Below are 23,456 nucleotides of genomic sequence, written 5' to 3' on the forward strand. Positions count from 1 at the left end.
TTTAGATTTACTTGTACACTGATTAGTCAGGGAATTGTATAGTTTAAATATAGTAGATAAATCCTCATTTATTTAGAAAGGCATTGAATGGACTCAAAATTGTTCCTTCTAACCTATTAAAAAATTTTTTATATTGTGGTAAGACAATAAAATGCACAAATCTTAGTGTGCAGCTCAATGCCTTCTGACACATGTATACACTCATATAACCATCACTCAGCTCAAGATAATGAAATATTCTCACTGCTTCTTTCTGCCTTCACCAGTTTCACCCATCCTCCTATCCCCATCCCCTGTGGCAACCACAGTCTTCTCTGTGTGAGTCTGTTTCAGTTTTGCTTGGTCATTCATTTTTTTAGATTGCGTGTTTAAGTGAAATCATGTGGTATTTCTTTCTCTGACTTATTTCACTTAGAACATAATACTCTCTAGGTCCATCTGTATTATTGCAAAAGGCTAAATTTCATTTTTTTGTGACTAATATTTCATTGTAGATACATACCACATCCTTCTTTTCCATTCATCTATCAATGGATATTTAGGTTGTTTCCATATTTGGCTATTGTAAATAATACTGTGATAAATACAGGAGTGCTACATCTTTTTGTATTAGCAATTTTGTTTTCTTTGGGCAAATTCCCAAAAGTGGACTGGCTGGGTCATATGGCATTTCTATTTTTAGTTTTGAGAACCCTCCACAGTGCTTTCCTTTGCAGCTGCATCAGTTTGCAGTCCCACCAGCAGTGTACGAGGGTTCTCTTTTCTCCACATCCCCGCCAGCACTTGTTATTTCTTATCTTGATGATACTAGAGATCCTGACAGGTGTGAGGTGGTTATCTCCTTGTGGTTTTGACTTACATTTCCCTGATGATTAGTGATGTTGACTATCTGTGTCTTCTCTGGAAAAATGTCTATTCAGGTCCTCTGCCCATTTTTAATTGGATTGTTTTTTTGGTGTTGAGTTATGAGTTCTTTATGTATTTTGGATATTAACGCCTTATTGGATATATCATTTGTAAATATATTCTCCCATAGAGTAGGTTGCCTTTTCATCCTGTTGTTGGTTTCCTTTGCCATGCAGAAGCTTTTTTGTTTGATGTGTCCCACTTGTTTACTTTTGCTTTTGTTTCCCTTGCTTGGGAAACATATCTAGAAAAAAGTTGCTAATGCTGATGTTCAGGAGTTTACTGTTCTGCTCTAGGAGTTTTATGGCTTCAAGTCTTACATTTAGATATTTAATCCATTTTGAGTTTACTTTTGTGTATGGTCTAAGACAGTGATCCAGTTTCGTTCTCTTGCATGTGGCTGTCAGTTTTCCCAGTACCATTTATTGAAGACGCTTTTTCCCATTGTGTATTCTTGGCCTCCTTTGCCATATATTAATTGGCCATATAGGTGTGGGCTTATTTCTGGGCTCTCTATTCTGTTCCATTTGTCTATGTATCTGTTCTTGTGCCAGTATCATACTGTTTTGATTGCTGTAGCTTTGTGTATAGTTTGAAGTCAGAGAAGTGATACTCCTAGATTTGTTCTTTCTCAAGATTGCTTGGGTTATCTGGGAGTAGGGGGGTGGGCTGTGGTTCCATACAAGTATTAGGATTATTTGCTCTAGATCAATGGAAAAGGCCATTGGTATTTTGAGAGGTTGCACTGAATCTGTAGATAGCTTTGGACAGTATGGCCATTTTAATAATATTAATTCTTCCTATTCACAAGCATGGAATAGCTTTCTATTTATATCTACTTCAGTTTGTTTCAGTTTCCTGTAGTTTTTCAAATACAGGTCTTTCTTTTCCTTGGCTTTCTTTTCCTAGGTGTTTTGTTTTTTTTGTTAAAATGGGATTGAATTCTTAATTTCTCTATTAATTCACTAAATATTGCATTTAGTGCAATATCTGTTTCACTAAAATGCAACGGATTTCTGTATGTTGGTTTTTTTGTATACTGTGATTTTACTGAATTTATAAATTCTAGTCATCTTTTTGGTGGAGTGTTTTAAGGTTTTGTACATACACTACCATGTCATCTGCAAATAGTGACAATTTTACTTCTTCCTTACCAATTTGGATGCCTTCCTTTTTCTTACCTGATGGCCCTGGCTAGTACTTCCAGTGCTATGTCAAATGTGGTCAGAGTGGGCATCCTTGTCTTGTTCCTGATGTTAGAGGAAAAGCTTTCAAGTTTTTCACTATTGAATACGATGTTAGCCGTGGATTTGTCATATATGGCCTTTATTATGTTGAGGTATGTTCCCTCTATACCCACTTGTTGAGAGTTTTTATCATGAATAGATGTTCATGTTTTTTCAGTAGCTACTGAGCTAACCATATGGTTTTTATACTTTCTTTTGTTAATGTGGTATGTAAAATTGATTTGTGGGTATTGACCCATCCTTGCATCCCTGGAATAAATCCCATTTGGTTGTAGTGAATGATCCTTTTAATGTATTTTTTAATTCTGCTTGCTAATATTTTGTCGATCAGAACAGAATTCCTTCCCCCCCACCCCAAAGCTATTTCTCTCTCTGTTCTTCTCTTGCTTGATCTTTATGCCATTTACTGAGCTAGGACTGTCACCAGGTTGCTGAAGCCATAAATCTAAGTCTGTTTATTTATATCTTCTTCAATTTTTTTCATCAATTTCCTGTAGTTTTTCAAATACAGGTCTTTCTCCTCCTTGGTTAAATGTATTCCTAGGTATTTTATTCTGATACAGTTGAAAATGGGGCTGAATTCTTTATTTCTCTATTAGTTCATTAATTTTACATAGAAATGCAACAGATTTCTGTGTGTTGAATTTATATACTGTGGCTTTACTGAATTCATTTATAAATTCTAGTCATTTTTCTGGTGGAGTGACCAAAGTCATCCTTGGTTCCTGTCTCCCACTCACCCTGTTTCCAGTCCATGAGCAAATTCCGCCCATTCAACCCCCAAACATATCCCAGATCCTTCCACTCCTCTATTTCCTCTGTCACTCTTCTCATCGAGGTACCACCACTGCTACTCTCTTAAACTACTCCAGACACCTCCTAATGGACTCCCTTCCTCCATGTAGCAACCAGGGTGATCTTAAAACATAGGTCACATCATGGCACCACTGTCCAAAGCACCTAAAACCTAATTTCCCACCACACTCCTCTTTGATGCTCAGGCCTTCCTGTTCCCGGAATAGACGAAGTTCATTCCTACGTGAGGCCTTTGTGCCACTTGTTCCCTCTGCCCTAATTTCTGCACAGCTGACTCTGGCTTGTCATTCAGGTCTCTGCTACATGAAGAGGCTTTTCCAGGACCACCAAATAGAGGTAGATGCCTAGTCATGTTCAAGTATATCATCTGCTTTTAATTCTGTGTAGCATTTATTAATGGAGATTTTGTCCGTCTTCCCCCACAGAAATGTTAAGTTAAATGTCCAGGAATTTTCAGAACATTTTTGGGATTACCTCTTAAACTGTTATATTCATTCTCACATGGGCTGGATAAATCTCATGGCAAGTGCCTCCATCTGACTTTACTCTGGTCCCTGTAGACTTCCAGAAGAGCACAACAGGTTGGGTAACTTTGTGCCATAAGAGGTCACAGAATATTTATTCATCTAGAGGTCTTCACTGAGAAATATGAAAATATACAGTGAATAATAATGATGTTCTTTTAATTGCCTCAAGATCTTATTCCCTCAACTAGTTTGTGTTTCATTTCCCTTGGGTCCAGTTGTTTATTGTTAAGAAGTATTCTGTGATTACTAAAAATATGTGATGTCTTCCTAACAGCCTTGTGAAGATTCAATCAAATCATGTTACGAGGTAACTGATGGGCACAGGTCCCATGGCCTTCCAATACGTTCCAAAGCTCACAGTGCAAAAGAAATAGGAGAGGTCTTCCTGCAACTCCCTTACCCCAGCATTCCTAAGCAGAGGGGGTGGCCAGCTTCAGGGGCAGATGAGGAGACACCAAAGGATGAGGTGGCAGTTAGTTGAAGAAGTTCCTCTAGGCCCCTCCTGAGAGCTCACATCTCACATCCCACCCCAGAGTGGCCTGTTGACTTCATAAGCACAGAGGCTAAAATGATTTTAGCTATTTCACAGCTCAGCTGTCTTTGGTTCAAGGCTCAGCCTGACCTGGCCCTGCTTCCCTGTTTATCCTCAGGTGTCTCCCCTATCTCCCACTCTGCAAACTGACTGCAAGCCCTCAGTCATTGGCCTTCACCTCAGGGGCTTTGCACATTGCTGTTTCCTCCCTCCCCCAACCTTCACCAGGCAAACTCTTGCTTGTTTTCCAGCTCTTCGTTTAGATGGTACCTCATTCTTTTAATAATACCTATTCAGCAAGTATTTGTTGTGTACCATTTGCAGGGTTGCCAGGAGCTTTTCTAACAGTACTGAACACTACTAAACAGTAGTGAACAGAACAAAGTCCTGCCTCCATAAGCATATATTGTAGTGGAGGATGAACGAATGAATATATGATGTATGTGGCCATAAGGATTATAAAGAATAGAGCAGAAAAAGAGCAAAGTTGGGTGTATTTTGTACAGAGTAAACACGTGAGGGAGGTGATGTTTGAGTGGCAACATGAATGACATAAGGGTGTAAAGCACACAGGCATCTGGAGAACATTCCAGGAGAACAGATGCACACACAGGCCCTGGGTGTGGGCTTTGGGTTTATTCTGACAGTGATGGAAACCATCTGAGGCTTGAGAGCTAAGGAGTGGCATAATCTGGTTCACCAACACCAGGAAGCCCCACTGGCTCTGACATGGGGTCAGCAGTCTTCCTGTGTGCCCAGAGAGCCCCATTGTTTCCCCCCCATATCTCATTCTAAGTATTGAAGTATTTCTATACATGCTCGCCCTCTGTGTGCCTTCAAGAGCAAGGGCTGTGTCTCATTCACTGTCCCCCGTGCCCTCCAGTGCCCGGCACACAGACCATATTGCAGTAAATGTGTATCAAAAGAATGAACACATGATTCTCACATGCCAGCATCCCTGAAGTCCTGCCAGGGTGTAGTGTTGGTTTCCAAGCAGTGTTAGGATGCATGCTTGCAACCTCATACAGGTACCCTGTAACAGGCATCAGCCTTTCTGTTTTAAAGCAGATCGACCCATCTGAGCAAAAGACTTTGGCCAATCTTCCATGGATTGTGGAGCCGGGACAAGAAGCCAAGAGGGGAATTAATACCAAGTATGAAACCACAATTTTCTGATACTCACCATCCTCCTGTCCTCGTGGTGCCTTGCACGCCGAGCACTCCCGGAGCAGGCTTCCCTTCGTGCCTCCGTTTCCACCAAGCCCAGGAGGAAGACCGCTCTGTTTGTGTGGCCTTGTCATGGGCGAAAAGCCACTGGCCATTCCTGGGGATGTCCTTTCTGCACCAGTGACAGAAAGCGCAACCAAAACTTTCCAGCTGTAACCCCTGAGAGGCACGAGTTGAGATTTTTTTCGCTGACTCTCCTGACTCCCCTCCCTACCACCACCCAAGGTATTTCTAACGACTCTGCCCTAACACTTGCTTTGCTGTATTTGGGGATAATACCTTTAAAAATAAATAAATAAAAGGGGATCTCTAATACTGCCTAAAAGCATAAAAATCTTGGGTTTATTTTTCGCTGTCGGCAGTTTTAAAGGTAGAATCAGAAAGAAGTACCCCCCCTAAAACATCTGTGAAATATCACTGAGTGTCGTTTCATGCAAAAGGACAAAAATCACCCCTATGATTGCCAGGAAATGCTGTTTCCCAATTTCTATATTTGTGGATTTTATATGTAATCAACTATGTCAGATAAAGAAAACCTTTACATCTATGGATTGATTCAAACTTTAAGAATGATTTAAACAGAGAAATTTATTATGCACAGAAAAATGTGTCTTGTATTAAATATTTTTATTAAAAGAATGTTTCATTAATACATTAAGAAAACTAGGTTAGTTGTGAGGGATATTTCTGGTTTCATTTCAAATAAATAAATTTCTATTGCTACTACCAAGAGGATTGGGCTGGGCGTGGCAACGTAGTGCTGACACTCACCAGAGGCAGGAGATTCAGGCAAGCAGACGGCGTCAAACCGAAAGTGCTGATGCAGCCATAAGCCTGCAAAGAGTGTTTTTTTCTTTTTTTTTTAATCTTCACACTTTAAAGTGTTTTAAGAACATGTTAAAAAAAAATCTAGGGCTCCTGCTGTCAAGATTTCTGTCATGGAAACCTTGTTTGAGAAAGGTGTTAATAAAAAATTCTATTGCAAAAATTTTTTTTCTAGAAAAAATAAATACAAAAAAAAAAAAAAAAGAGAGAGATTCCAAAGTAATAAAACTCTTTTCTTGAAATAAAAAAATAAATGTTTGCTTACTATTTGATTAAATAAAATTTACTTACATTTCTTTAAGGTATTTTAATTTTTTTAATGTCTCTGTGGAGTATTTGTATGATACCATAATGTATATTTATGTAGAACCAAATTATATAAACAGTACCAATATCATTATAGAAAAAAATATAACATTTTAATGTATATTGTTCTAACCGGCCATATTGTGAATCATTTTGAAGTTCATTATAGCGATATTGATAAATTGTGGGATTGTCTGGGTTTTTTTATTAACCATATTATTTTAAACCTAACAGATTATGTTACATTCATCAGTTGGTGAATTCTGAAAGAAGAAAACTAAATTTTATTTCAAACTGACAAATGTACAAGGTTTTAGTTCAGTGTTGAAGAATTTTAATACAATATTAAATTACTTGAACTGAGAAGTTCCTTGTATATATTTTGCCTATTCACTGTTGATATGTATGTAGTAAACTGAGAGTAAAATTACACTAAACTATGGTACCAAAAGGAAATTGTATAGGAGCAAAGTAAATAGTAGCTTTGCTGATACAGAAAAGTGTAAATATGCTTGGGCTTCCAGTTATAAATTTTGTAATTTTGTCATTATTTATATCCTATAAAAAAAGCACACAAAATAAAACAAAAATTGTACAGTCATTGGTGCTTGGCATCATTCTGTGAGCACCTTCCCACTTCCATCAGGAACAGAACCAAAGCCCCAGCCTTCTCAGCATCTATAGCTAAAGGGATTTTTTTAATTGGCTAAATTGTTGAGAAAATTTGCTCAGAGTTCAACCAGTCTGAAAACGACACACAGTCTTTAAATGAGTTTCAGCCAGAAAGCCCCCATTGGCTTTAAATATTAAAGTGGCCTGTAAGGCAGAATTGCCAGAAAACAATTCTAAAAGAGGAAGGACCACCAAACTGGATCGCTTTTATAGGACCATACAGATGGCGTGTTTGGAAACACATCTACAGGTTTGTCTCAGCTCAGGCTGCCGTGACAAAATGCCGTGACTGGATGGCTTAAACAAATTACTCACAGTTCTGGAGGCTAGAAAGATCAAGGTGCCAGCACGGTAGGTTTCATTCTAAGGTCTTTTCTGCTGGCTTGTAGGATCCGCCATCTTTTCATGTGCTCACATGACTCCTTCCTGTGTGCATGTGTGGTCGGGGTAGCAGCCAAGTTCTCTGGTGTCTATTCTTATAAGGGCACTAATCCCATCACAAGGGACCACTCTCATTAACCCCACCTAACCCTAATAATCTCCCAAAGGCCATCTGCAGCTACCAACACATTGGAGGATTAGAGCTTCACCATATGAATTTTGAGAGGAGACAAACACCCCTTAAAAAAATTCATCAATTCTTTTATTTTTCCTAAAACACATGTGCCAGCTGTGGAGTTAAGTGATAACAGGACAATGTCAGAGAGACACTGGAAAGATCAATGGTTCACATCCTATATCCCATGACGGTCAGGAGAAGATCTCCCCGCTGGTGAATCCAAGTCTGTTAGTTCTCCAAAACTCACACCAAAGCAATCACAGGGCGCCCCCAGTCTGATATGCAGACGCCCAAGCTTTAAATCCCAAAGAGCTAAAACCAGCCTCAGTGGGGGTGACATTCACAGAGGCAGAAGGGCAGGTTTCCTGAAGGAAGGTTTGTGCTGGGATTTTAGGTGGTAATGATTCAAATGGGCTAATTTGGCCCCTTTTTATCTTTGCTAACCACCAAGAAGTCAGCAATCCTCTCATTATCTCTGTGGATCAAATGCTTATCTGTATCAGTTATGGTCCCTGCACAAAGATGGTACACTCCAAATGGGATAATTTAACAGTTTAATAGTAATCAGTGAAACAGAGGGATGGAACAGTCTCCCTGGGTTGAGGGCTGAGGGTAATGGCCTGAAGGCTACTTGGAGGAGGCTACCAACCAGGTTAAGTGACAAGCCAGCTCCATGAGAACCAGGGATTAAAATACCCTGATCTCCAATGGAACAGACTAGAGAGCCAAGCAATAAACCCACACCTATTGAGTCAATATATGAAAAAGGAAGCAAGAATACACAATGGGGAAAAGACAGTCTCTTCAATAAATGATGCTGGGAAAACTGACAGCCACATGCAAGAAAACAAAATTGGATCACTGTGTCATGTTTGTCTCAGGTCAGGCTGCCATAACAAAATGCCATAGACTGGATAGCTTAAACAAATGACTCAAAACAAAAGCAGGGAAACAAAAGCAAAAGTAAACAAGTGGAGCACATCAAACAGAAAAGCTACATAGCAAAGGAAACCAACAACAGGATGAAAAGACAACCTACTGTATGGGAGAATATATTTGCAAATGATACATCTGATAAGGGGTTAATATCCAAAATATATAAAGAACTCATACAACTCAACACCAAAAAAACAAGTAATCCAATTAAAAATGGGCAGAGGACCAAAACAAACATTTTTCCAAAGAAGATATATAGATAGTCAACAGATACAAGAAGAGATGGTCAATATCACTAATCATCAGGGAAATGTAAGTCAAAACCACAAGGAGATTCCACCTCACACCTGTCAGAGTGTCTTATATCAAGACAAGAAATAACAATTGCTGGTGAGGATGTGGAGAAAAGGGAACCCTTGTACACTGCTGGTGGGACTGCAAACTGGTGCAGCTGCAATGGAATGCAATATGGAGGGTTCTCAAAAATAAAAATAAAAATACCATATGACCCATCAAGTCCACTTCTGGGAATTTGCCCAAAGAAAACAAAATTGCTAATGCAAAAAGATGTAGCACTCCTGTGTTTGTCGCAGTATTATTTACAATAGCCAAATATGGAAACAACCTAAATACCCATTGATAGATGAATGGATAAAAAGGATGTGATGCATATCTGCAATGAAATATTCTTTTAAATGAAGTATCATTAATATACAATCTTACCTTGGTTTCAAATGTACAACACAGTGGTTCAGCAGTTATCCACATTATTAAATCCTCACCCCATCTAGTGCAGTTATTGTCACAAAATACAAAGATGTTATAGAATCACTGGCTACATTCTCCATGCTGTACTACCATCCCCATGACCAACTTACATTGTGATTGTGAATTACTGTGGCGCTTTATCCCCCACCCCTCCAATCCCTTCCCCCTAGTAACCAATAGTCACTTCTTAAGTGTCTATGAGTCTGATGCTGTTTTGTTCCTTCTGTTTTGCTTTTTTATACTCCACAAATAAGTGAAATCATATATTTGTCTTTCTTTACCTGGATTATTTCACGGAGCATAATACCCTCTAGATCCATCCATGTTGTTGCAAATGGGAGGATTTCTTTTCTCTTTATGGCTAAATAACATTCTGTAGTGCATATGTACCACATTTTCTTTATCCATTCATCTATTGATGGACACTTAGGTTGCTTCCATATCTTGGCTATAGCTAACAGTGCAGTGATAAATATAGGGGTGCATGTCTTGGAATCAGGGAATTTGTATTCTTCAGGTAAATTCCTAGGAGTGGAATTACTGCATGGCATGTTATTTCTATTTTTAGTTTTTTGAGGAACTTCCATACTGCTTTCCACAGCAGTTGCACCAATTTACATTCCCACTTACAGTGTAGGAGGGTTCCCGTTTCTCCACATTCTTGCCACATTTGTTATTTCTTGTCTTTTGGATAGTGGCCATTCTAACTGGTGTTGAGGTGAGAGATAACTCATTCTGCATTTCCCTGATCACTAGCAATGTGGAACATCTTTTCACTTCCCTATTGGCCATTTGTATTTCTTCTTTGGACAACTGCCTGTTCAGGTCCTCTGCCCATTCTGAATCGGGTTGTTTTTTTGAGTGTTGAGGTATACGAGTTCTTAATATATTTTGTATGTTAACCCCTTATCAGATGAGTCATTTACAAATATATTCTCCCATACCTGTAGGTTGACTTTTGTTCTGCTGTTGGTGTCCTTTGCTGTACAGAAGCTTTTTAGTTTGGTGTAGTTGCACTTCTTCATTTTTTGTTTTCCTTGCCTGAGATATGTCCAGAGAAGAGTTGCTCATATTTAAAGTTCAAGAGATTTTTTAATATGTTTTCTCCTAAGAGTTTTTTGGTTTCATGACTTACATTCAGGTCTTTCATCCATTTCGAGTTTATTCTGGTGTATGGAGTTAAACAATAATCCAGTTCCATTCTCTTACATGTAGCTGTCCAGTTTTCTGAACACCAGTTGTTGAAGAGGCTGTCTTTCCCCACTGTATATTCATGGCTCCTTTATCATAAATTAGTTGACCCTATATGCCTGAGTTTATATCTGGGCTCTCTATTCTGTTTCATTGATCTGTCTATTCTTGTGCCAGTACCAAACTGTCTTAATTACTGTAGCTTTATAGTAGAGCTTGAAGTCAGGGAGCATGATTCCCAGCTTTGTTTTTCTTTCTCAGGATTCCTTTGGCTATTCAGGGCTTTTTGTGGTCCCATATGAATTTCAGAACTATTGTTCAAGTTCATTGAAAAATGCTGTATTTTGATAGAGACTGCATTGAATCTGTAAATTGCTTTAGGCAGAATGGCCATTTTGACAATATTAATACCTCCTATCCATGAGCATGGGATTGATTTCCATTTATTGGTGTCTATAGTTTTTAGAGTATAGGTCTTTCAGCTCCTTGGTTAGGTTTATTCCTAGGTATTTATCCTTTTTGATGTAATTGTAAATGGGATTGCTTTCCTGATTTCTGTTTCTGCGAGTTCATTGTTAGTATATAGGAATGCAACAGATTTCTGTGTGTTAATTTTGTATCCTGAAACTTTGCTGAATTCAGTTATTGGTTCTAATAGTTTTTTGGTGTAGTTTTTAGGGTTTTCTATGTATAATATCATGTCATCTGCAAATAATTAGAGTTTAACTTCTTCCTTACCAATTTGGATGCCTTTTATCTCTTTGTCTTGTCTTATTGCTGTGGCTAAGACCTCCAGTACTATGTTGAATAAAAGTGGTGAGAGTGGCCATCCTTGTCTTATTCCTGATCTTAGAGGAAAAGCTTTCATTTTGCTATTATGATGCTGGCTGTGGGTTTGTTGTATATGGACTTTACTACATTGACATACATACCCTCTTTATGCATTTTGTTGAGTTTTTATCGTGAATGGATGTTGAAGTTTATCAAATGCTTTTTCAGTATCTATTAGATTATCATTTGATTTCTATCCTTCTTTTTGTTAATGTGGTATATGATATTGATTGATTTACAGATATTGCACTGTCCTTGCATCCCTGGAATAAATCCCATGTGGTCATGATGGATGATCTTTCTAATGTATTTTTGAATTCAGTATGCTAATATTTTGTTGAGGATTTTTGCATCTATGTTCTTTAGGGATGTTGGTCTATAATTTTCTTTTTTTGTGGTGTCTGTCTGGTTTTGGTATGAGAATGATGCTGACCTCATAGAATGAATTTGGAAGAATTCCCTCCTCTTCTACTTTGGGAATATTTAAGAATGGGTATTATTCTCTTTAAACATTTGGTAGAATTCAGCTGTAAAGCCATCTGGACCTGGAATTTTGTTTGTTGGGAGTTTATTACTAATTCAATTTCATTGCTGATAAGTGGTCTGTGCAGATTTTCTGTTTCTTCCTGGGTCAGTCTTGGAGGGTTGTATTTTTTTAGGAAGTTGTCCATTTCTTCTAGGTAGTCTAGTTTATTGGCATAAAATTTTTCATAGTATTCTCTAATAATTCTTTATATTTCCGTTGTATCCATCATGACTATTCTTTGTTTCTGAATTTGTTTATATATGTGTACTCTCTTTTTTTCTTGTTAAGTCTGGCTAGAGGTTTATCTGTTTTGTTTATTTTCTCAAAGAACCAGCTCCTGGTTTCATTGATTCTATTGTTTTATTCTTCTGCAATTATTTCTGCCCTAATCTTTATTATGTCCCTCCTTCTACAAACTTTGGGATTCATTCGTTCTTTTTCTAGTTTTTTTAATTGTGAGTTTAGCCTGTTTATTTGGGATTGTTCTAGTTTCTTAAGGTAGGCCTGTATTGCTACGTACTTCCCTCTTAGAAATGCCTTCACAGCATCCCACATTATTTTGGGCTGTTAATTGTTGTTTTCATTGGTTTCCATGTATTGCTTGTTTTCATTTGGTCATTGATCCACTGATTATTTAGAAACATGTTGTTTAGTCCCCATGTGTTTGTAGGCTTGTTTTCTTTGCATAATTCATTTCTAGCTTCATGCCATTGTGGTCTAAGAAGCTGGCTGAAACAATTTCAATCTTTTTTCATTTATTAAGGCTCTTTTTGTGGCCAAGTATGTGATCTGTTCTAGACAACATTCCATGTACACTTGAGAAAAAGGTGTATCCTGCTGCTTTTGAGTGGAATGTTCAGTAGATATCTGTTAAGTACATCTGGTCTAATGTATTGTTCAGTGCCTCTATTTATTTTCTGCCTGGTTGATCTATTGATGTGAGTGATATGTTAGTCTCCTAAAACAAGTCTCCTAAAATGAATGAGTTTCAGTTTATTTCTCCCTTTAATTCTGTTAGTATTTGCTTCACATGATTAGGTGCTCCTATGTTTGGTGCAGATATTTAGAATGGTTATATCCTCTTGTTGGACTGACCCTTTTATCCTTATGTAATATCCATCTTCACCTCTTATTACTTTCTTTGTTTTGAAATCTATTTTGTCTGATGTAAGTACTGCTACTCCTGCTTTTTTTCTCCCTATTATTTGCAGGAAATATCTTTTTCCATCCCTTAACTTTTAGTCTCTGTATGTCTTTGGGTCTGAAATGGGTCTCTTGTAGGCAGCATATAGATGGGTCTTTCTTTATCCATTCTGCCACTCTATGGCTTTTGATTGGTGCATTCAGTCCATTTACATTTAAGGTGATTATCCATAGATATGTAATTATAGCCATTTTATTAACTATTTTCTGGTTGTTTTTATAGTTGCTCTCTGTTCCTTTCTTCCTCTCTTATACTTTTGTTATTTGATGGTATTCTTTAGTATTTTTTTTGTGAATCTATCATAGGCTTTAATTTTGTGGTTACCAAGGGTTCAAGGATAGCTTCTTATAACAGAACAGTGTATATATTAAGTTGCTGATTACTCCACTTCAAACACAATGTAAAGTTAGTTTTTTCCTTCTTCCTCCTCCATACTCTATATATTAGATGTCATAATCTACACTTTTTGTGACACTTTACTGATTTTGTGTACACTTGATTTTGCTTTTGTTTTAATTTTGTACTTGCTTGGTAATTAATTGGTCTACAACCTTTATTATGGGTTTATTTTCACTGGTGAAAGCTATTTAGCCTTAGGAACATCTCCATCCACAGCAGTCCCTTTAACATATCCTGTAAAGCTGGCTTAGTGGTGGTGAATTCTTTCCAACTTTTATCTGGAAATTGTTTAATCCATGCTTCAAATTTAAAAATAATCTTGCAGAGTAGAGGATTTGTGGTTGGAGGTCCTTCTGTTTCAGTACATTAAATATATCATGCCATGCCCTTCTGGCCAGTAAAGCTTCTGCTGAGAAGTCTGCTGATAGCCTGATGGGGTTTCCTTTGTAAGTAATCTTTTTCTCTCTCTCTCTCTCTCAGGCTGCTTTCAACAGTCTCTCCTTATCCTTGATCTTTGCCATTTTAATTATTGTATGTCTTGGTGTTGTCTTGCTGGGGTTCCTTTCATTAGGAGATCTCTGTGCTTCCATGACCTGAGTGTCTATATCCTTCCCCAGACTGGGGAAAAAACAATTATTTCCTAAAAAAGACTTCCCATTCCTTTGCTTCTCTCTTCTCCTTCTGGTACCTCTATTATGTAAATTTGTTTTGTTTGGCTTGGTCACACAACTCTTATCATTCATTCTTAGAGATTTTTTTTCTCTGTTATTCAGCTTCATTGTGTTCCTGGTTCTCTAATTTCCATCTCACTGACTGTCTCCTCTACTTGCAGTAATCCACTCTTCAGTCCGTCCATAGTATGTTTCTCTTCAGTTACTTTATTCTTCAGTTGAGTAGCTCTCTTTCAGCTCTTCTCTTTGCTGAAGTCCTTCCTGAGATCCAAAACATTTTTTCTGTAAACCAGTGAGCATGTTTATGACTTTTACTTTGAAATATTTATCAAGACTGGTGATCTGTTTCATTTAGCCCTCTTTCTGGTGTCTTATACCATAGTTTTATTTCAAACATATTCCTCTGCCTCATTAGGTCAGGGTCTCTGTGTTTCTTCCTTTGTATTAGATGTGTCTGCAATGCTTCCTAGCTATAGAGTAATAGCTTTATGAAGGAGGCATCTTGTGGTGCCCAGAAGCTCAAGACTCTTTACTCTCCAGTGCCTGGTTCTACTTTGCAGGAGTCCCAGCTCTTGGTGTGCAGTGGGTAGGGCCACCTGCCTGCCTACCAGTAGTGGTCTAAGTCTACGGTTTGCCTCAGCTACCTCTGTGATCCCAGCAAAAGTTCTGCTGGGACCACTATGGGCAGACCACCCTCTGCCAGCCCTGCAGCAATGATGGGACTGCAGGGTTAATGGGGCAGGTGGTCCAATGTGCAGCTCTGCGGCAGGGCAGGACATGCAGCACTGAGTGTGGACACCCACTTGGGGTTGGCTCCTGCAGACACCTTCCCAGCTGGGCTGAAACAGAGCCAAGAAAGCTGGGAGAGTCTCCCTCTGCCTGCCAGGCAATAAAGTGTAATGATACTGCTGCACTGGCAGTGCACACAGGGAGGAGCCTCAGGGCTGCATTGCCAGCAAGGGAGATGGAGCATCTGGGTCTCCCAAGAGTTCCCAACCTGTTGGGCTGAGGGAGGGCTGGGGAGGTATCATCCACCTGCCCTTTTTCCTGAGGAGAGAGCTCTGTCCAACTTTCACCCTTCTGACACCCCTCCCACTGCTGGCAAGTCTTCAAACTGCTGCCTCTGCTTTTTATCTCAGCACCAGCAGAGCGTGCCTGTCCTCCACAAGTGGCTGGAGTCTGAGCCTCCTAAAATGCTCTAGCTGTCCCTGGTGTCCAGCTCCACTAATCACCAGAACCCAATGTAATGTGGGCTCATGCTCCCAGGGCAAATCTCCAGGGCCAGGTGTGCAGTGTTCCTGGGCTCCTATTTCTTCCCTGCTCTGTTTGTCTTTCTCCAGCTTGTGGGCTGGGGTGGGGAGCTCAATCATGGCTCTGCCATTTTACCCTTTGCTAATGGTCTTCTCTTCATCAGGTGTAAGTTGTCTGTTCTGCATTCTTCAGGTAATTTTCAAGTTTAGTTTTATTTGCTGTATTTTCTTCTTTTATGTGGTTTGGGAGGTTTCTGCCTTGCCTTCCTACTTCATCATCTTTTTCTCCAACCCTAAATACCTCTCTGCAATGAAATATTAGTCATAAAAACAGTGAAATCTAGCTATTTCTGACAACATGGATGAACTAGAGGGTATTATGTTAAGTGAAATAAGTCAGAGAAAGAAATACCACATGATTTCACATATGTGGAATCTAAAAAAGCAAATGAACAAACAAAACTGAAATAGACTCAAACACAGAGAACAGACTGGTGGTTGCCATAGGGGATGGGGATAGGGATAGGAGGATGGGTGAAATCAGTGACGGGGGAAAGAAGCAGTGAGAATGTTTGATATCTTGATTTGGGTTATGGTTACATGAGTGTATACATGTGTCAAAAAGGCATTGAGCTGTACACTAAGATTTGTGCATTTTACTGTATGTACCTCAATATTTGAAAAGAGAAAATAAGTAAATAATAAAATTAAGTACCCTGATGTCACTCTCCACCCTGCATTACCTGAACACACCAGAAGCCAGAAAGCACGAAGCCCATTGATACAATCTACACAGGGCAGGGAAGAATCAGAGGAGTGGGTCTGCGGGACAGAAGAGAAGAGAGCCCACCCATATATGGAGGAAAGGATTTGCAGCTTATTTTATTAGGGGAAAATGTGACACATCAGTAACTGCAATATCCATGGGGGTTGGGAGGTCCTTGAATGTTAATATTATCCCAGAAAGGACTTCAGTTCAATTACTACACTTAATTTTTTTCTTCTTAAATTAAATTCTGTGATAAATTTGGATGAATTAGCCTATGAAAATTATGCCTACTTAGTTCATTAATAAGTCATGGAAGTGATTTTCTCAAGACATACAAGATTTTCTGCTGGAATACTTGGGAATACTGCTGGTGCATATGTTTAGAGCAGAAGACAGGCTTAGATAAAGAACACATGGCCAAATTCTCAAAAATCAATAAAAATTCACACTTGGACCCCAAGTGACATTGCTCCTAAGCTACTTCTGAAAATAAATTAAAATTTTATAAGTGAGCTAACCTCCAGAGTTCTTACTTCTTCCACAGAAATGGAATATAATGACTGTGATAAGTGGAATATGGAATAAAAGCCTTTTTTTAAAAAACACTCAGTCTTTTTATATCAGGTATTCACTGTTTCCTATGAAAATTAAGCAATTTGACAGTTATAAACATTTTCTTAAAATAAAATTGAATAACCAGCCAACAGAGACCAGCAGTCTACCTGCACCAAGACTCCATCAGCCTACCCTGTACTCCATTCCTCTCCCCCACACCCAGTCGACTCCCCACCCATTTACTGCTGTCAGTACAAATGAACCCACGCATCTGCCTGCCTCAGCAACAGAGTCCTGCTTCCCACAGACACCAGTTCCAAAGTAGGCAGAGAATTTCCTTAGGACTGTTGCCAATCACCCTCATGCATACTGTGAGATTCCATTAATACCCACGAGACAGAACTTATTCTTGTGGTGGAACTAACCCTAAGACTTTGGTGCTGACCTGGGTAATGCCAATTCCATTTAACTGTTTCCTATCTTCATCTCAAGCCAACCTACTTACTGAGAATTCACTCTGTGCTCAGCACAGAACCATTTTACTTAAGAGTTGCTAATACAAAGATGATTGTTCCCAGCCCAACATAGCACTCTGTGTGGAACTCTTAAAATCATAGCTACAAATTATTTACCATCAAAACAGTTTTTGTTTTTTCCCTCCAAAACCCCAGAGGCCTATGTTTGTAAAAGCTGCATGTGCATTTAACTTTCCAAGAGTAGTTAATGACTAGTGTTATAAACACTTCCACTTACAGCAAACTGGAATAGAGATTCTCCATTAACAGCTCCAGCAGGATCACCACAGCTGAGGATGGCAGCCACAGCAGCCAAGGATTTCTCAGGGGTCACTGTTTGGTTCAGACAGCCAAGGAGCACACACCTTGCACAACAGACATGACAAGCACAGCAGAGCTAATGTGCACCCATTCAGGAAAGTCCTGCCATTTAGGAACGTCTGAGTTACGTCTCAGCACAGTGAGATCAAGCTGAGATGGAGTCCTTCTTAGAAGCAAAGTCAGCTCACAACACTAATAAAAAGAACAACGGTAAGCCATTCACAGCAATCCATATTCAATACTCAACTGACATGTCCTCTGAATGTCTCAGTGCCTCAGTCAAAAACCCAACAGCAGTTCTCCAGGAAACATGCAGCACACCTTCTTATTGCCTCTCATCAATTAGACATGTGACAAGGGAAGTAAAGATGCCTCAAATGAGCTACACTGGCTGTTTTCTGACATTTCAGAGGCTGACTTTTCTCCACTTCTCAAAAGAGCATGCTCAGTTTTATGAGAGAAAACAAAAGCAAAAACAGAAATTCCAATGTGCTCCATATTGAGTCAAGGGAGACTAGGAAAGAAGGCAAACCCAGGAAATGCAGGAATTCCATTTTAGCAGCCCACTTCCAGGATGCGTGTTTGGGGGTAGGAGGAAGGTTGCAAGCTCAGATGCCTTCAGGGCACACAGGTGACATGAATAAAGGGCGAGGGGACTGTGATGACCTGCAGAGCACTTGCCTCATCTCAGGGGGCAGCTGCTACCCTGAGACGAGGCAGAAAGGAAGATACTTGGGTCAACAGATTTTCTAAAATACCGGGATTTTTACGCAAAATCACTGGATTTTTCAAATGTTGGCAACAAATTCAGAGTTAGAAGTGTAGGCCAAACAAAACTCATCTTGGTAGGTGTCTTGCCAATGGGTTCCAGTCCCAGGCAAGTTCACTATGGATTCAATGTGACCAAAGAAATTGACAGCAAAACATTCTTGGGGTGAAAGGGTTATACCCAACTTTATTTCCAGGTAGCAGGTCAGTCACTAAAATCCTGTTCACTCAGAGCAAGTCTGCATGCAGCAAGCCGGTCTCTGCCTCTGGGCCCCTCTGTCCACACAGCTGTCCTCTGGGCTTCTCTGCACAGCCAGCCCACACAGCCATCCCACACAACCATCCCCTGGGCCTCTCTGCACAGCAATCCCACACAGCCATCCTCTGGGCCTCTGTACTCGGGGCTGCCACCACTCCAGCCTCTGCTCTCCTACAGCCTTGCAGCTGTGCCACCATGTCGTGCCCAGAGCACTGGGCAGAGCTCTGTATATACAGTCAACAGCCATGTATTGCCCACAGGTGTGCAGTGAGCTAGTCAACCAGGGCCAGGTGAGAATCCTGGCCACAGGAACTCTCATTTTATCCACAGTAGGTGTCTTGCCTGAGGGTTTCAGCTCCAGGCAAGTTCACTGTGGATTCAGTGAGACTGAGAAATGACGATGGAACATTCATTCTTGGGGTAAAAGGGTTTATACCCAGCTTTATTCTCCCAGCAATAGTTCAAGCACTAGAACCACTCTCATGCTGCCATTTCTGTGTCTCTCGCAGGAGCACATTCTTCTCATCTGTAGACCTTTTAATACTGTGAGAAACAGCCAACCCACTGCCTCATGGGCACTCTGTTTCTCAAAGCACCACCTTATTATCCCAAGAGCCACCTCTACTGCCTCAGGTGTCACTTCCACCTGCCCCCAGTCCTGGGGCAGGGCCTAGCCTTCAAGATGGCAAGTCACCTCAGACCACATGTCCTGTGCCCACTAGTGGCACATGAATGTCCCCATTCACAGGGGCACCCTGCTGAAGCATCCATCTTTCCAATGGGTTTCAGCCCCAGGCAAGTTCACTATGGATTCAGTGAGATTGATGAATGACAACGCAGTGTTCTTGGGGTGAAAGGGTTTTATTACCTGGCTTATTCTCCTGTCGATAGGCAGAGCACTATAATTAAATCTGCATCCAACAGTCTGCAGGTCTGCAGTCCTCCTTCATCTCTGCCTCTGCCCAAAGCACTGAGCAGAGCTCTTTATATAGTGACTGAGTCAATAATAGCTCATTGCTTATGGGTGTGGAAGCATTAGCCTAGCAGCAGGCATTACATCAAGTAGTTTAGGTTCAGGTGAGGATCCTGGCCATAGGAACCTTCACTTTATCCACACCCTCCCATATGGGAAGCCTGTTCCATTCTTCAGTCTACAATGAATTCTGCTGACTTATGCCACTTGTCTTGCCTGTGGGTTTCAGCCCACTATGTATTCAGTGAGATGGGAATGACAATGGAACTTCTTGGGGTGAAAGAGTTTATGCCTGGCTTTGTTATCTCAGTGATAGGTTGAGCACTAGAATCATGTCTGCAGGTCTGTAATCCTCCTTCTCTGTCTCTGCCTCCACCCAGAGCACTAGGCAGAGCCCTTTATATAGTGACTCAGTCAATAATAGCTCACTGCCTACCAGTGTGGAAGCAGTAGCCTAGCAGCTGGCCAATTGCATAATCAAGCAGTTTAACATCAGGTGAAGATCCTGGCCATAGGAACTTCCATTTTCCCCACAGTAACCTTTTAGCTTTCCTGGACGCTTCACCCACAACCCCTACTTACATCTCATTGGCCACCATTAGACAGGCAGTTGGAAAATGTAGCTGTTGTTGATTTTAGCTAAGAACACTGTGGCCCCAACAATACAGGAGTTGCTAGTGAAGAAAAGGGAGAGATGGCCTCCAACACTGTTGCGTCTGGCACAACAGAAATCAGTCACAGCACTAGGAGAAAAGGTGAAAACAAGCACACACAGGTGAGACACCTGGACAGATAAAGCAGTGAATATAGTTGGAATTAATGGTAATAACCATTGAAGAGTTGCCCTATAAGGCATAAAATCCTAGCAGGAAAGATCCCCACAGTTGTGTTAATATGCATACCAAATGTCTGTGTTGTCCAGCAATGCTTCTGAGAATGTCACAGCAGAGGATGTAAAGGAGCATGTGGCATAAACAGACATCACAGGTGCAGCTGGCTGTGGATCAGGAATGGGAAGGACTTGGTCAGCCATCAAGAGCAAGAGCAGAGGGCATAGGTTCTCAACCTCTGCCATATTCTGGAATCACCTGGGCAACTTTAAAAAATACAGATAGTGGGTCCCAGCTCCAGAGATTCTAAACTAGTCTGGGTTGAGGCCTGGGTTTGAGGAGGTTTTTAAGTTTCTCAGCTAATTTCAGGTGTAGCAAAGTGTGAGAGACTTCTCTCTTGGATGGATCAGGCCCTCCAGATCCCCTGAGAAGTTGGAAAGCACATATAGGTCCCCATACCAGCGGCTCTGTAGGAAGTAGATACTTGAGATCAATCCCTTTAAGAGGGTCACACAGCTGGATTAGTGCAGCAGGATTTGAACTTGAATCAATCTAAGCCAGAGCCCCACCACACTCCCAGACCCCTGGTCCAACCAGTGAGCCCAGGGTCTTTTCTCTACTCACTCTCAATCCTCTACGACTCAGTGGGTGCATGCATGTCCCAAAGAGAATAAAGTTTGGGTCAGCTCAGCTTTCCTGCTGAGCAAGGTCTGCCTCCTATGAGCTAACAGCCATGAGGACAGATCTACCTTGAGGTAGAAAAGAATCCCTGGAGAGGGGTATGTTCCTTGGAGCAAAAGCCACAGGGCCCTGATATGAAAACCAATGATGTCCCCTCCTGGCATGAGCCAGGAGCTCTGTCTTCTCACTGGATGTCTCAATAAAAGCCTCTCCCTGGCTCTCCTACAAAAAAAAGAAAAAAGAAAGAAAAACCAATGAAACATGGGCAGAAAAGGAAAGGGGGCTTGTAACTGGAACAAAAAAATAATTACAGTATGAGGACTGTGTCAGATGTTCGACATTTTTTTCAGGCCTCACAAAAACCCTGCAATTAGACCTCGTAGTCCCTATTTGACATATGAGGAAACAGGCTCTGAAAAGCACCTTTTCATATGAAAGAAAAAGGAGAAAATGAAGTTAAATCAAGGTGGCAAAAGAAAGCACATAGATCCACAAACCTTAGGGCTGCCATTAATTTGAAATGAACTTCCAAAGAGTATCAAAGTAGAAACAGGTTTCTCCAAGGAGCAGGCCACAGGAGGGTTGCCACCTTCCCTGCTCAATGCTTGAGCCATTGAGAATTGAGACGAGGTCAGACAGTGGCCAAGTCAGGAACTGAGACCAGGTCATGCAGCGGGAAAATTCAAAGCATCCCCCAACCTCTGCCATCCATCTGGCTCTTATCAGCATGGTCCCTGCTGCTTTTTTCAAAGTGCAAATCCTACAGGCACAGAGATGAGTTAACCAGAACACCAAAAGTAGAAGCTCCACAGGAGCAGGAATCACCTCTGACATCTCTGATAGCCCAAGATCTAGGATCAGTCGTGACACATGATATGAACAAGTGAAGTGAAAAATGAATTAAGCGCATAACCGAACTACACTCCCGATCCTCCAGTCCAGGGGCTTCAGTAAAGAGGCAGGCTGCTAACTGGACCAAAACCCCAGCTCTACCACTTCGCTGTGGGGCCCTGACAACTTAACCTCTCTGCACCTGTTTCCACAGCTAGGCAACAGAGACACCTTGCAGCCTTGTTGTGAGAATTCAATTAATGTGAGGCCCTATACCAAGCCCAGGGCCTGTCACATAAAAGGCCTATACAAAATATGGCCCCACCTTCCTTCCTCCTACAGTATTCATTATGTCTCAGGAAATTACATGACAGAGTGGGGCAATAAACCCAAGTTTGTAAAGGGTTTCAAATCTGCTAATTGAAGATGCATCAGCAATGAGAAATTTTTATCTCCAAAATCTCCCCAAGCCTTGACCCCTAGACTGATGTTCATCTGCCATAAGCCCAGAAGGACTCCATCCAAATGAAACTGACACTCACCTGGTAGCCCCATGGGTCTGGGTCTTCTTATAATGGAAAGAACATCAAATTTGGATTCTGGCCCTGGCTTTCTCACTGATTAACTGCCTTGAGTGTGCTGTTTCCACTATAAGCTGGGACTGCATAGCCTGCAAATCCCCTCAGCTGTGGTGAAGATTAGTAAGGCCTAGAGTGGAGAGGCGGTGAAGGTTTCAGTGGATGAATATGAATATTTGCTCCAGCAACTCAGGACAGCCACCTTGACTCTAAGCAGTCTTCACTCACCTGCTGGGTGTTTTCCAGTCTGATCAGTTGCTCAGAACCACCAGAAATAAACTCAGGCCCAGAATGCTCTCTCTAGTTACTTATTCTACCCCTGGATAATGGGAAATTATAGAGGCAGACTTTCTGTTCACTTCTATGTGATAAGCAGTACTCCCAAGCTCTAAGGCCCTGACCTCATAAATGAATTTACAGTGAACAGCACAGGCTCATTTTCCTGAATCATAACTGAAAAAAAAAATCCCATGTGTGGATAAAATGAGAGTTCCTGTGGCCAGGACTCTTACCTGGCCCTGGTTGACTAGCTCACTGCACACCTGTGGGCAAAACATGGCTGTTGACTCTATATAAAGAGCTCCGCCCAGTGCTCTGGGCGTGACATGGTGGCATGGCTGCAAGGCTACAGGGGAGCAGAGCAGAGGCTGGAGTGGTGGCAGTGCTGAGGACAGAGGCCCAGAGGATGGCTATGCAGGACGACTGGGCAGAGAGGCCCAGGGGATGGTTGTGTGGGATGGCTGTGCCGGCAGAGAGGCCTGGAGGATGGCTGTGCAGACAGAGGGGCCCAGAGGCAGAGACCGGCTTGCTGCATGCAGACTTGCTCTGAGTGAACGGGAGTTTAGTGACTGACCTGCCACCTGGAAATAAAGTTGGGTATAACCCTTTCATCCCAAGAACATTTTGCTGTCATTTTTTTTGGTCACACTGAATCCATAGCGAACTTGCCTGGGGCTGAAACCCACTGGCAAGACACCATGTTT

The 23,456-nt window shown here is 41.1% G+C and overlaps 1 protein-coding gene across 9 annotated transcripts in view; it reads left to right on the forward strand.

Annotated features, from left to right (window-relative positions):
• ANKS1B (ankyrin repeat and sterile alpha motif domain containing 1B) overlaps window positions 1-7,413 on the forward strand; it is a 1,001,987-nt gene extending 994,574 nt beyond the window's left edge. Inside the window, exon 27 of one of the 9 annotated variants that reach the window (XM_036891074.2) lies at window positions 5,097-7,413. In XM_036891074.2, the coding sequence (XP_036746969.2) occupies window positions 5,097-5,204 (108 nt within the window). In that variant the 3' untranslated portion in view covers window positions 5,205-7,413. Of the gene's footprint in view, window positions 1-5,077 lie in introns of all 9 variants that reach the window. The other 8 variants (XM_036891080.2, XM_057486481.1, XM_057486482.1 and 5 more) reach the window with 8 other exon arrangements.
• The last annotated feature ends 16,043 nt before the right edge of the window (window positions 7,414-23,456 follow it).

The sequence above is a fragment of the Manis pentadactyla genome, chromosome 10 (assembly GCF_030020395.1).
Source record: "Manis pentadactyla isolate mManPen7 chromosome 10, mManPen7.hap1, whole genome shotgun sequence".
Taxonomy (NCBI): domain Eukaryota; kingdom Metazoa; phylum Chordata; class Mammalia; order Pholidota; family Manidae; genus Manis; species Manis pentadactyla.